The 12,964-nt window shown below is 35.8% G+C and overlaps 1 protein-coding gene across 3 annotated transcripts in view; it reads right to left on the bottom strand.

Moving 5' to 3' along the window:
• Positions 1-12,964, bottom strand: part of LOC139961169 (glutamate receptor-interacting protein 2-like) — a 50,738-nt gene that overhangs the window by 13,684 nt on the left and 24,090 nt on the right. For all 3 annotated transcript variants that reach the window (XM_071960133.1, XM_071960132.1, XM_071960134.1), the window contains 4 exons: positions 9,693-9,838; positions 3,772-3,919; positions 1,986-2,173; positions 207-440 (listed from right to left, as the gene is read on the bottom strand). In XM_071960133.1, coding sequence (XP_071816234.1) covers positions 207-440; positions 1,986-2,173; positions 3,772-3,919; positions 9,693-9,838 — 716 coding nt within the window. The remainder of the gene's footprint in view (positions 1-206; positions 441-1,985; positions 2,174-3,771; positions 3,920-9,692; positions 9,839-12,964) is intronic.

Genomic DNA, 12,964 nt, shown 5'->3' with positions numbered 1-12,964 from the left:
CAGTTCCTAACTTTTATCACATAGAAACAAACATTGATATTCATACTGCTCATACTCTCAGTACATTTGCTTTGAAAGCGGGAGATGGACGAACTGTATAAAAAGGAAATTGTCCCATCAGAGTGTAAATGAAGTCGGTCAATTCTGATTGATTGATTGATAGATGAATATGATTGATCGATAGATAAATTGATTGATCAACTCACATTGTGATCCGCTCTTCTTGTTTTTCATTTTCCTGGAGAGGGTGGAGCTGCCTGGCATACTTGGTGTTTGGGTTATGGCCCTAGGGTTCATCATAAGGTTACTAGACATCAGGTTGCCAGACATACTCCGGTTTGCTAGACCTCCTCCATAACCGGGCACACTGTGATAGCCGTGGATGTTACCGGTGCTGGAGAAATTGTACGGCGAGAGACCCATCGATTGCGAAAGAGAGTCTGGGGTTAAAAAGACGAGGGAACTCCTTAGGATTATTAAACAACGGAAGTCTGTAAGTACTGCGAAAGGTCTAATTAACTACGTGATGATTGATCCAGTCATTAAAACAGAAGTTTTTTCAAACTAGGTCTATGACAAAGCAAAGTCCCATGAGTCTTGTGATCAAGTATATATATACAATGTAGTCTGTAATTACATCATTAGTCTATCACCCTAGTAGGAAATCATGCACGCAAACAGATGAAGCTCTTCCTTATAATACACTGACAGTTGTACTTTGTGTGTTAGGCTGCAACTTTGTCATTGTTACCAAGCCATACAGAAAGTCATACATAAATCGGTACCAATTATTCGAACTAAGAGACATATCTCATTACAACTGTTTGGTTGCTCCACATTAATCAGTCAACAGTCTACTAATTCAATGTGTTTGATTTCATTGTAGTCTGTAGTTACTGTGCCAAAATGTTTAGCCTCGATGATAACACCCTTATTAACCAAGTAAACAATGCAGCTATGACAGATATTAAAAGGATTTCTCATAAAATTCATAGAGACGAGAAACACCCACTCCTTAAAGGGCTGAAGTCACTTCTTCAACAGACTAATTACAATTTGAGAAATAGGACAATCACGCCAAAATTTCGAACTGTACGTATTAAAAAATTCTTTCGTTTATAGGCCTGCCATATTAATTCAGGGTGTTGTTCCACAAAACCTACTTTAATTCCTTTATTAACATTTGATTTATTATTTGTACATACAGTACATGCTGTTTTAAGTTTTATAACTCTGTTTTATAAGCTTCATAACTGTTTTTCATATCCTATTATAAATATGTACTTTCATGTATTTATACTGGATTTTTAATAAACTTGAAACTTAAACAGATGAAGCTCTTTCTTCAAATACACATACAGTTGTACTTTGTGTGTTAGGCTGATTTGTCATACTTACCCAGCCATACATAAAGTCATACATAAATCAGTACCCATTGTTCTAACTAAGAGACATATCTCATTACAACTGTTTGGTTGCTCCACATTAGTCAGTCAATAGTCTACTAATTCAATGTGTTTGATTTAACTTTTGACTTTTTCATTATTTTTATGTATGGTATATTTTTCGATTTTTACAAATTTTTCTCTATTTCTGTTTTGAGATATTCTTTTACATTAAGTACTACATAAATATTTTATGATTTATTATTATATTTATTATTTCTACCAAAAGAAACTACACCTATGAATTCCAAAATTTAACTAGTGTGGATATCCATGCAACACATTCGTCTCCTTAGCATGACAGATTGCAATGTGTGATAGCTACAAGTGCTGTAGTCAAATGGAGCCAGTAAGTGAGAAAATGGATCAAACTTTCAAAGCAAATATTTGTGATCATAAGTAAATACTAATGTAAAATTCCCTTTAACAGGTAATTATGGTTCCTGTTCTCTTTTAGCTTTGATCCACCGTTTCTATTACCCATCATACATTGCTACTTTACGAGCCACATTTTTCAGTTAGTTTTTCGTGGCAGCTCACCGTTCATCATGAGTTTGGGTTCGTTGTGATAGGTCAATCTTGGGGTCATCTGACTCAGCGGCATTATTTCCAACTTGACCTGCTCTGATGCCGACCCCAGCAGCTGAGTAGCCTCCGGTACGGTCATGTGACCGGTGCTGGAACCGTCGATAGTCAAGATCTCATCTCCGACGTGTAAAGCTCCGCACCTTCAAATAAGTATCGAGACAGAGTAGTTATAAACAAAGAATCAATCCTCACACGCAAGAACTTCCTCTGTTTTATATTTAATGTCGATAAAATTGCTGACATTATTCATCAACAAAGGGAAGTCGAAACTTCTGACAAAATAAACAGAGGGATGATAGTGATATCAGAGTAAGCTATTATCATATTGAAAAATACTGGTGCTCTAGATATTACGTTTCTAGATACAACTGGCCTTTAAACTTGCATTAGCTTAAATTGCAATTTTACAAAACTCTATTGGTGAACAAAACTTGGGACTCACATATTAAAAAGAATGTGTACACTTTCATTTATAATATAATTTTAACTCATAGACCTATTTATGTGAGATAAATATTGATTGGTTAACTTCCTACAAATTATTCAACTTTTGCAACTGAGGACTGGCTAGGAAACCAAGATATATCTGTTGCTATTATTTGCTTTGATATAGTTTTTCCTTTTTAACTGGATTCATAAAGGTGTTAAAAGGTGTTATATACATCTTCAATGTACATCAAAATCACTCTTGAATGACAAAACCCTTTCGCATATGTTTTTAACATTAGAAATATCTGGTACACCAAACTGTTACCCATCTTACATCATCATCTCCTAAGAGATGGTTCAAATTACAAAACTGTGCCAAACAATTGACCTCACCATCAAAAAAGACCATCGATAAAGAAATTGAGTTTTAATCTGCCTAAAGTGACACTCAATAAATGGGTCAACAATAATACTGTGCCAAGGGGTCACACATTATCTAATGCACAGTTACATCTGAAAGTAGGGATCAAAAATTGTATCTGCTATTACAAAATCTCAAATGCTATTAGCATTTGTTTTTGTCAGTCTTTATATGGCATTGGGTGATATTTTACATGTTTATGCACTTATTGTGAAAATCTTGACAAAGATCAGAACTTAGTTTGCTTATAGTGACAAACTGACATGGACCAAGTATTTATTACTACTTATTGTGGGATTATGAAAAACACCAAGTACTTGGAATACTTACTCGGAGATCTAAAAGTATTTTGTATAATTATTTAAGGATCATGACAAAACCAAATATTTGGTACACTTATTGGTCATTAAAGTATTTTGTACAATGATTTGAGGATCAAGACAATACCAAGTATTTAGTGCACTTATTAGTGATTGAAGTATTTTGTATATTGATTTGAGGATCAAGACAAACCAAAGATTTGGAACACTTATTGGTCATTAAAGTATTTTGTACAATGATTTGAGGATCAAGACAAAACCAAGTATTTTGTACACTTAATGGTCAATCACGACAGAGACCGAGTACTTGAATACTAACCTATGAATCATGACAAAGATCCCAGTGCCTGGATTTATTTAATAGCGATGGGATCAAGCCCACCACTGACTACCTATATTGCATTAAAAGGATCACAGAAATAAGTAGTTTCTGTTACTTGGTATTTTTCATGGTCCCTAAGAGAATGTAACAGATTACTTTGTATTTGTATCAAAGTACATGTCTAGACAAACAAACTCGTTTTTTCTGGTGAGGATAATGATGTTACCAGAGACTAACTACACACACCTGTCTGCTATACTCCCCGGTTTGATGGCATCAATCATCACAGCCAGTTTTCCATTGTTGACCGCAGAGTTGAGTGTGATACCCAAATGAGCTCCTGGAGTTTTGGACACTTCAACTAATAATGGACCAGTGGCATTCTTTACAGCCTCTGCCAAAAGAACAAAGGAAAAAAGATATAAGATGCAGAGACCATTTGAAATGTTTGTACAACTTTTACACGCTTTGAAAATATAAAAGTTTTGCTTTCACTGAAAGAAGCGAGAGCTAGTCATTCATGGGACAAAAGAACAAAACAAGATAATGTGAAGGTGAAAACCAAGTCAGAAGGAGAGTAAAGGACGATGAACTCAGTGTAAGGTTCTACGGTTTAGTTTTACACCGATCTTTTGAGTAACTCACACAAAACAGTCATGTGATTAAGTCCTTAGGAATGTTGATGCATGACACAATATCACTCACTATCCTGTGATAGCACTAATAAAGAGCAAAACAAGAGATTAATGATATTAATCATGTGACATACTTCTATTTCAACTAATAAGAACAAAAAAGAGGTTAATTCTGTTAATCATGTGGCACATATACTTCTATTTTAACATAAATTCCCTACTTGTGTCATACAATTAAATGAGGAAACTTTTAAGAAAAAAACTTCCATTTTCTCTTGAATTTGTTGAAATAAATATTAAATTCATGTTCACTATAAAGGTTAACTGCTTTTGTAGGCTGCACTTTGAACCGTCAAAAGTATGTCATTTTTTATATTTTTATAAACTCTTCCATGTAGCACCCAACATACATCACAGAAGCACTTATTACAACATTTTGTTTTGTTTATATTGGGCTATCTGTCTAGCCTACATCCCCTGACCTTCGCACATCAATTTACATAATCAAACTTGAGATCTGTACTAGGACATTCCGATGACATGCAAAGATAAGCCATCGTTCCAGTTATTGATCTAAAGTCTGATCTCTACGATCCAGCTAGTATGAGCATCAACTGACAGAACAAACCTTTGCACCAACCTTAAATGGTCTCTATTTTGATAATGTCTCGTTGAGCCGATTGGATTAGCTTACTTTATTGTAACATGATGATGTGAGCGCACGGCTCATTACTTGGCACGGAACCTGCTAGTTCATTATGTTCTTCCTCTACAGACTCAATTGGCCAGTTTACTATTTAATCTCCATTTTTTTCAATTACAGGGAGAGCAAAAGGACTATATATTTATAAACTCAACCAAAAACAAGCATCTCTTGATCTTTTCAAACTTCACACAAACAGACTATGAAGTGGTAAATGTGTAACTACATGGCAACATCGCCAATTTGGTATTAAACCTCTTGGGCCAAGCTCTGACTTGGTATCAAATTGACCAGTCTGTTACTATCACAACAGTGTGTACTCATTGCTCCTTATAAATGCCATGGTCACTAGCAAATATAATCCAAATCTTCAAAAAGGACTAATATATGCATTGTTTGATTTTTAAATATTTTGACTAATTAAGCATATCGAGCAACAATTTGGGATCACCATGTTATTCCTTTAATATTCAATTCTTTAAGAAAAGCATTGAAATTACCAGTAAATTCTACAAAGAACTGCTACTTGATGTGAGGGAGGGCATATGATGGAGTGTTCAACTTTGCACCATTCGCGGTGAAGATGATCTCTCATACTTTACCACCAATAGTTAGCTACTGCTTGAACCTTCCACAGCCACTTCAAATCTTGAAGAAACTGAACCGAAGCCATTGACCCTATTAACTTCACACAACTATCACACTTCTTTGATACATGTGTGTCACCCTATTAAAGATCACTTAAAGATGCTCTGATATCTATTTAAGTTTCCAAATGCCCAATTGTTTGACCCATTAGAGCCTTCCTGTTGAGATTAAGGTCTGTCCCATAGCTAAGACATTGACTCCAATCAATAGTGCCTTCCAAGAGCCTATCACACTTATTTAGATATATATATCAGAGGATTCATTGACCTATATCTTGATTTGAAAGCCATTCCACCAAAACCAGTGACCTCTTACCACCCTGCTTAATTTCACAGTTGTTTGAGAATCTGAAAATTCATAGTTTAAGCCCAGGTTTTGTAGTTATTAGTGCTTCAATGCACAAGTTTTATTAGATAGTTAATCTTCAATCCTGGTATTCTCATTAATGTAAAAATTAATATTTGATTGCAATTTAGGGAGAGAAACAAAGGAGACATCTGTAAAAATTGTGATCTTTTCTAGTAAGTATAGCAGCATGAGAACCAGACACATTAAGATATTTCCTACATACATACTTAATGGTGTGAAGTGTATGTTGGGGCCTGAAGTTCATTGACCTTGTATCAAAACACATGGACACACTTCCTGAGGAAAATGTACGGAAATATACTGTAAGTGATAAAAAATTAACTCAAATATTTTCATGAATGCTAGCTTGAAAACCCTAGGATACAGACAGACTCCACACATTGGCCCTAAATGAAATTTATATCTACTGTGAATGTGACACAGAAACAAAACCCTGTTTATTGATTCACAGGCCAGAAATAATCAAATCCACAGAAGGCAGTACTGAATACCACTGTACAGTGTGACTCAGCCATCCTGAAGACACTGGTTGCTATTGGATTTTGAAGTAGCAATCTACTGAACCCAGTGGAATGGACACTTTAATAACTGGATGAATTATATTGATGATTCCACATGTAAATGTAAATGCAACAATAATATGTTCTGGTTCACAGGGTGAAGGACTAGTTTTACAAAACTATTTAAAATGCAGACATTTTGGTAAAAAATAATTCATTGACACATCATTTATGAGTGAGACTGTTCCAATTCATGCAGAAATTGTATTGTGACTAACGTTTTACAAACTATGAACACTCCCCCATATTTACATACAAAGTTTGTCATTGAGTTATTATGTGCCCCACTCGGTTATACTTAGTTTCATTGTATGAGTAACAATAAAATACTGCACAACTCTCCTGTTTTAAGGTATGCCTTTCTGACTCTTCAACTTAGGACAAGACAGCATTCTAACTTTGACAAAAGGAAGCCACTGTGGTTTAAGGCAAGGCCGTGGGTTTTCATATTCATCTACTTCCACACCTACACAAAACCTTTGAATATGATAGCTACTGATGGCTAACAACCACAATTGTACACATATAGATCAAGGTGTGGGAATATGCTTCACAGACCAGACATTTAAAATACTGTATCAATGGACTTGCTCTAGCCCTATAAGTATACTATTTGTAAGTTTTTTGTACTATTTAATAAGACTGGTTCTCTGCCTTTTAAGCATTCCTTTTCAACTTGTTTGTTACATGTATAATTTGAAAGGATTTAGAAAGAGCAAGTTTTTGAAAGTATTGAAAAGATGGAAATGCAATATTTGTGTAAACTTTCAATTCAGTCGTTAAGTATCAAACAAAGTCACTACACAGTATTTATATTTCACAGGATTAGAAACTATTGCTTTTACATCTTGGGAATTGACAAAATTTAACCATCACATCTCAACTTGTGTACATATATATATATCCATCTTGGCGTATATACCAGATGCGCAGACATGTGAGTACAATGTTCCGAGTGTGAGTCAGACTAAGTGTACAAGCCATTAGTACATATATACAAGTACATGATTTCAACTTTAGGTGAGTACGAGTACAAACCTGTGAGTACGAGTACAAACCAATGAGTACAAACACGAGTAAAGATCATAACTACCCACCAAACGTTCCACACCATTCCTCATATTTTAGACCATAATAAGGGGCTAAATGCTTTTATTGCTGTTTTTGTTGACTAAAATCAGACTTTTATTTCTCTGATGTGAACTGCCCTCAGTCATCATTCTTTTTTCTCCATATTCCTAGTTTTCTAGCATTCCTAACCTTACAGATAACCTAACAGTGGGATAATTATTTTACAAGATAGAGCACATTCCCTTACAAATATTGTCATTACTCAAATCTAATCCCAAGAACGGCTTATAAATGTTTTCCGGGCGGAGAATTAATGACTATAACAACTTATCGCAAGCTTTTATGAGGGCATGAGGAAATGTTCACAAGACATAATCTATCAGAACACATGGCAATATGTTTACCCTTGTACCCCCTATGAAGCATGCTACATCAACTTCTAAAGGCCAGATCGAGGAGGCTTTGGGACCTGACGTCCTATTTTCACTTCCTTATTCACATCTTTGGCAATCGAGTCTATTTCACTAATCTAATTTCCTTCCTGTACAGAATTTATCCTTGGCAACTCAATATCATTACCATCTAACGAGATGCTTAATGAGTAGTGAATAGTACTTGTCAGTCAGTGGGGGAGGTGTGCAGGCAAAAATAAATTATAACTGGATAATCTTAAATAAGTAGCAACCAAAACATCTGTCTATTTGAGTTTCATAAAAAAAAAAATATATATAAAAGGGAAACAACCACCCATACAAGTGTTCTAGCAAAGACCAAACCATTTCAATCATTTCATTTTGAGGACACAATTTTAACTCTTAAAAACTTTGAAAACAAAACAAACCAAATCTATAGAGATTGTTACACAACTGTAAAAAAGACCAAACTGATAAATACTGCAGTAAAATACATTGCCCTCATATCAATATAAACAGCACAGTTCGAAAATTAGGTTACAATCTTATATTTCTTTGTGTTACCTTTCATACAGGGCACCAGGTACTAGCGGAGCCCAAGATGAAAGGGGGGGGGGTGGGGGTGGGAGAAATGGTCCCTCAAAAAATTTAGCAATTCAACACCACTGAACATTGGTCTGACACATTCCAACACTCCCGCCCCCAACCCCTCTTCACCAATCTCAAACCTGTGTTATGTCATGTAATGCTTAAATGTTGCATACAGGCTTGGGACTGCCTACTTTATGTGAACAATTTCTGAACTTCAATGTGAAAAAATAACTAATTCTACTGAAACAATGGAAAAGATTAAAGCTATAACTCAATAGGATGTGATCAGGAGTACATGTCAATCCTACAATCAACCCTATTTAGAATTTAACTTCAAGACAAGTCCACTAATGGAGTGCTAATAGGATGAGATATATGTTGTAGTGCAAGTTCATTGATACACACACATAGATGAATCTACATAATTTGTGACTATGGTAACAGCCGACTACGGGGTAGACCTCCTGCAAGAGATTTACATTTCCTGTGAGACACCTCAAGTGGGTGTCAGAATGGAAAGCAAGTGGTGAACTTGAAGTGATTGGTCACACTGGTGCAGGACTGTGGTAAAAAGTTACCAGGTCACTTTAGAATTGGTAGTGTGTTAGGTTGTGCGATGGTTGAGAGGGGACAGGTGAGTGAGAAGCTATGGGAACTTGTTTAATTAATTACAGCAATTTAATTAAAGTAAAACGTCAAACGACCATGAAGTCAACAAAGTTCAAAGGTTCAAAAGGTTTTGTCATACACTTTAACCGCAAAGCTCATGTTTTTCAAACTTGGTAGTTATATGGCGATGACCTCTGTCATGATTAAATAATATGAGTCATATAGCCAACTCCATGGATTGCCTATGAACATTGGACTTTTGGTATGGATAGAAATGAAACTTCAAGAGGTGAATTTAAAGAGAGATTTAGTCACCATTGTGACACTTCAAATCAAGTCTAATTTCTGGTCTCACTCGCTGCATTTGCTGACCAATACTGACCAAGTTCTGGTCTAATTTGAGGATAAAACGTTGTTACAATTAGAGACTGATTTTGCACTTTCAAAAAGGAAACAAAAGTAAAAATTCAATAATCCGATTTGACGAAATGCATTAGATTTCAATTCTGTCACAGACAAGTGTCAGCATTGCTGTGTAATGTATGTATACACATATATATATACTCACCCATGACTGAAACATCATATTCTACTTTAAAGCAGGCTTCTCCCAGCAGCTGCTTGAATATCATGAGAGCGTCGTTATGAGTAATGTGGTTAAGTGGTGTGGAATTCACTGCCACGATTCGATCACCAATCTTCAACGTACCCTCCCTAATAGAAAAAAGGAAGTGATAATTAACAAAAAAATATCTATATATAAGGGTTGACTTTTGAATACATCAACAAAAACATACCATTTGGTTGCTCAAATATATATACTGTACTCTTCCCCTCCTCCAACACGCCCTCCTTAAGAAGAGCAAACTGAAATGTAGGTTTGCAGAGGTAGTGATTGTACAATTGCAATTAATTGTTTTCTTAAATTAATTAAATTTGATTAAATGTCAAAAATTACAGTGTTAATATCTTTACATTTAATCTGATAAAAAAAAAAATTAAAAAAATGTAAATGGTCAGAAATGGATCCCCCCCCATCTTGCATATTCATGTCTGACAATGTGATTTGCAAGTAAGTGCACATAATTTCTATGAGTGCAAACCATAATGCATGTCACGTGGTAAGCATCGACTCTTGAATGTGTTACAATGAGCAGACCTGTACTTCCTTGCAGGGTCTGTTGCATTCATCTAACATGAGACAGCAAACCAGTAGGATAATTTCCTGAAATGTACAACCATTTTCAGCTGATTAACCACATTTCCTTCGGCTCAATCCTAGTAAGTCAAACCGACAATGAAGTCAAAGGGACATGATCTCGCCACCTTAAAGGGGTACCAACTAGTATCAGCAAGGTCTGACTTTTCAAGCATGTCTCCATTTCAATCTGCTGCATGATCACAGTTCCAATGGGAGCGGAAGGGGGGGGGGGGAAGGGAGGGGAGAGGGCAACACTGTTACAGGCCTCAGTTTTAACACGATGCTCGATAGGCATTTTATTGCTTACACTGGAACAACAGAATTTACACATGCATGTTTTCTTATCTGAATTGCATCCTTTGTTCAACTTGCCTTTTGAACAGTGGAAGCTCTTTTGTATGAAAACCCCAAAATGTCTAAATACTTAGGCATATTCAAACCTTGGACATTGCTGTTGAATTAGCTCTTGATGTGTTTGGAGATCAAAAACTGAAACTAACATTAAACACTATCATATACTGTTACTTTAGGGAGGTACATGATATCTAGGACTATTAATTTAATTTTCAGGAAGTAAATCCTCCTTCAGGTTTTAATGCATGGTTGTGTTAATCACAATTTTTCAATTTACCGTACGAGGGGTGGAGGGTGGTATAACCAACATCCCTCCCTTTGATATGTGTCTGTCAATTGAATCTATATGCCCAGATTTTTTTTTGTCATTGCTTTTGCCATTTTTACATACAAGAACGTTTTAAGCTTTCAGAGCAATTGCTCTTTAAATTTGTTAGAGATGTCAACATATTCTCATTCAGGATCATCTGTACACATCACCTCACCAAATATATAAATAAAACAATGTTTCTGTACTAATGCAACTTCCAGGCATGCACTGTTACAACGGACTCCCCAAAACTCACTGATTGGGGATTTACGAGTGACGATACCTACCTGTCTCCCACTCCACTATTGCACTTTCCTATCTACCTAACTACACATTTGGAATATTTTACCACTGCGCCCTCGCTCCCTAGGCACCGCCCACTAACTCCTCCTTCCGAATCTACCAGCCGTTACAATGGACATACCTGGTTTCTATTAACATTCTGTAACCTTGTCCTAGCACAGACCTGTACCTAAACTTTGAGACTGGCAAGTATGGAAGGCCAGAATGGTACTTAAATAGTATAAACTATGTCTGTCATGAAGTCATTACACAAAAGTGTTGCCATGTCATGACATAAATTTATAGCAGTCATTACTCGACATATTTCTTCATTTTATCGATAAACCCTCATGTATTGCCTCTTACATTTTAGAAATGCTTACGGTCGCTGAAATTTTCTGAAGGTATGTTGGTACTGGAAAAAATTCTTCCATGATGCAGGGACAATTAATAACTGTTAATGTCCGAGTGACTCACGTTGCTCGGATAAGATAGAGTTCTGTGGTAATTGCCAGATTTGCTCTAATAGCATACAATTATGGCAATTGTCAATATTCTTTTCCTTGCAACATTCAACAAAGTCATCTTAACTGATATTAACTGCTTAATTGAATAACGAAGGCAAGGATCAAAGACAATTTATGTGCCTCGTTAATATTGTAAGCTGCGTTGGGCTAAATAGGAAATTGCAAGGCCTTCTACAGTTCTAGCCCTAGAAACAATAAATATGAATATTTTCCACGGGGAATCTACCATCACGTAAAATGACTTTGTTACGAGAGTTGTTCCTCTCTAACCTCATCAATATGGAATTTCAGGTGTATTATGTATCAATGGCGGCTTGCTGTGTTTTCAAAGCGAGCGTATTCAGTCCAACAGAAAGCGGTAAACTCAAAAATCGAATAATAGATAGTTTTGAGGTAACTAAGTAATATAAATTGTCTTTGATCCCTGCCTTCGTTATTCCTTTAATATTCACTCCATTTATCTATGAAGTAAAAAACCAGAAAACTGATCTACCATCTCCACTCTATTTGATGTTTTCTTAATCTCACTACAAGATGGCATCTCTTCCCACAAGAACTCCGAAGGAAGTGGGAGATTTGCACGCAACCCATCTCAGGAAGGATGTATTACTGCAAAACACTTCAAAACTTGAACATTTATAGCTATACATCATGACTTTTCCAGATTTACTGACATCTCAATACTAAAGTTATCACCATTGCTAGTTGACTCGTGACTTTTGAACAATTGAGTCCGTCAAAGAGTCTTAGTCCAAAAAAAAACGGGGGATTTTAAATGATTCATAATTTAAAGCAGCTGGTTGTGTGTGCAGCATAATTCCATTTCCCTCCCTTAGATGTATACCTTTGAACATAACATTGCTGTAGTGTTAACGTTTTGCACAAAGAAATGAAAATCTGGTTATTAATTTTGAAGCAAACATCAACCACATAAAAGGATGCCTGCTATACATTTTCATAGCAGTTCAGTACCTAGTCTAGACTAACCAAAAGTTTTCATAAAAACAGAAAACTGAGGTGCGAAGAAAACAGTCGCATGGGATGAGGTCACTAAACTTATACTTTGAGTAATTCTGTTGGAGAGTGTAGTATATTTATCGAGCCAAAACTTGTTGCATAAAAGTGACGACAGCATTCCAGTATCTCAAAGGACGACGTCGTTGATG

The sequence above is a fragment of the Apostichopus japonicus genome, chromosome 20 (assembly GCF_037975245.1).
Source record: "Apostichopus japonicus isolate 1M-3 chromosome 20, ASM3797524v1, whole genome shotgun sequence".
Classification (NCBI taxonomy): domain Eukaryota; kingdom Metazoa; phylum Echinodermata; class Holothuroidea; order Aspidochirotida; family Stichopodidae; genus Apostichopus; species Apostichopus japonicus.
The sequence above is the reverse complement of the archived record's forward strand: the minus strand, read 5'-3'. Positions and strand labels throughout refer to the sequence as shown.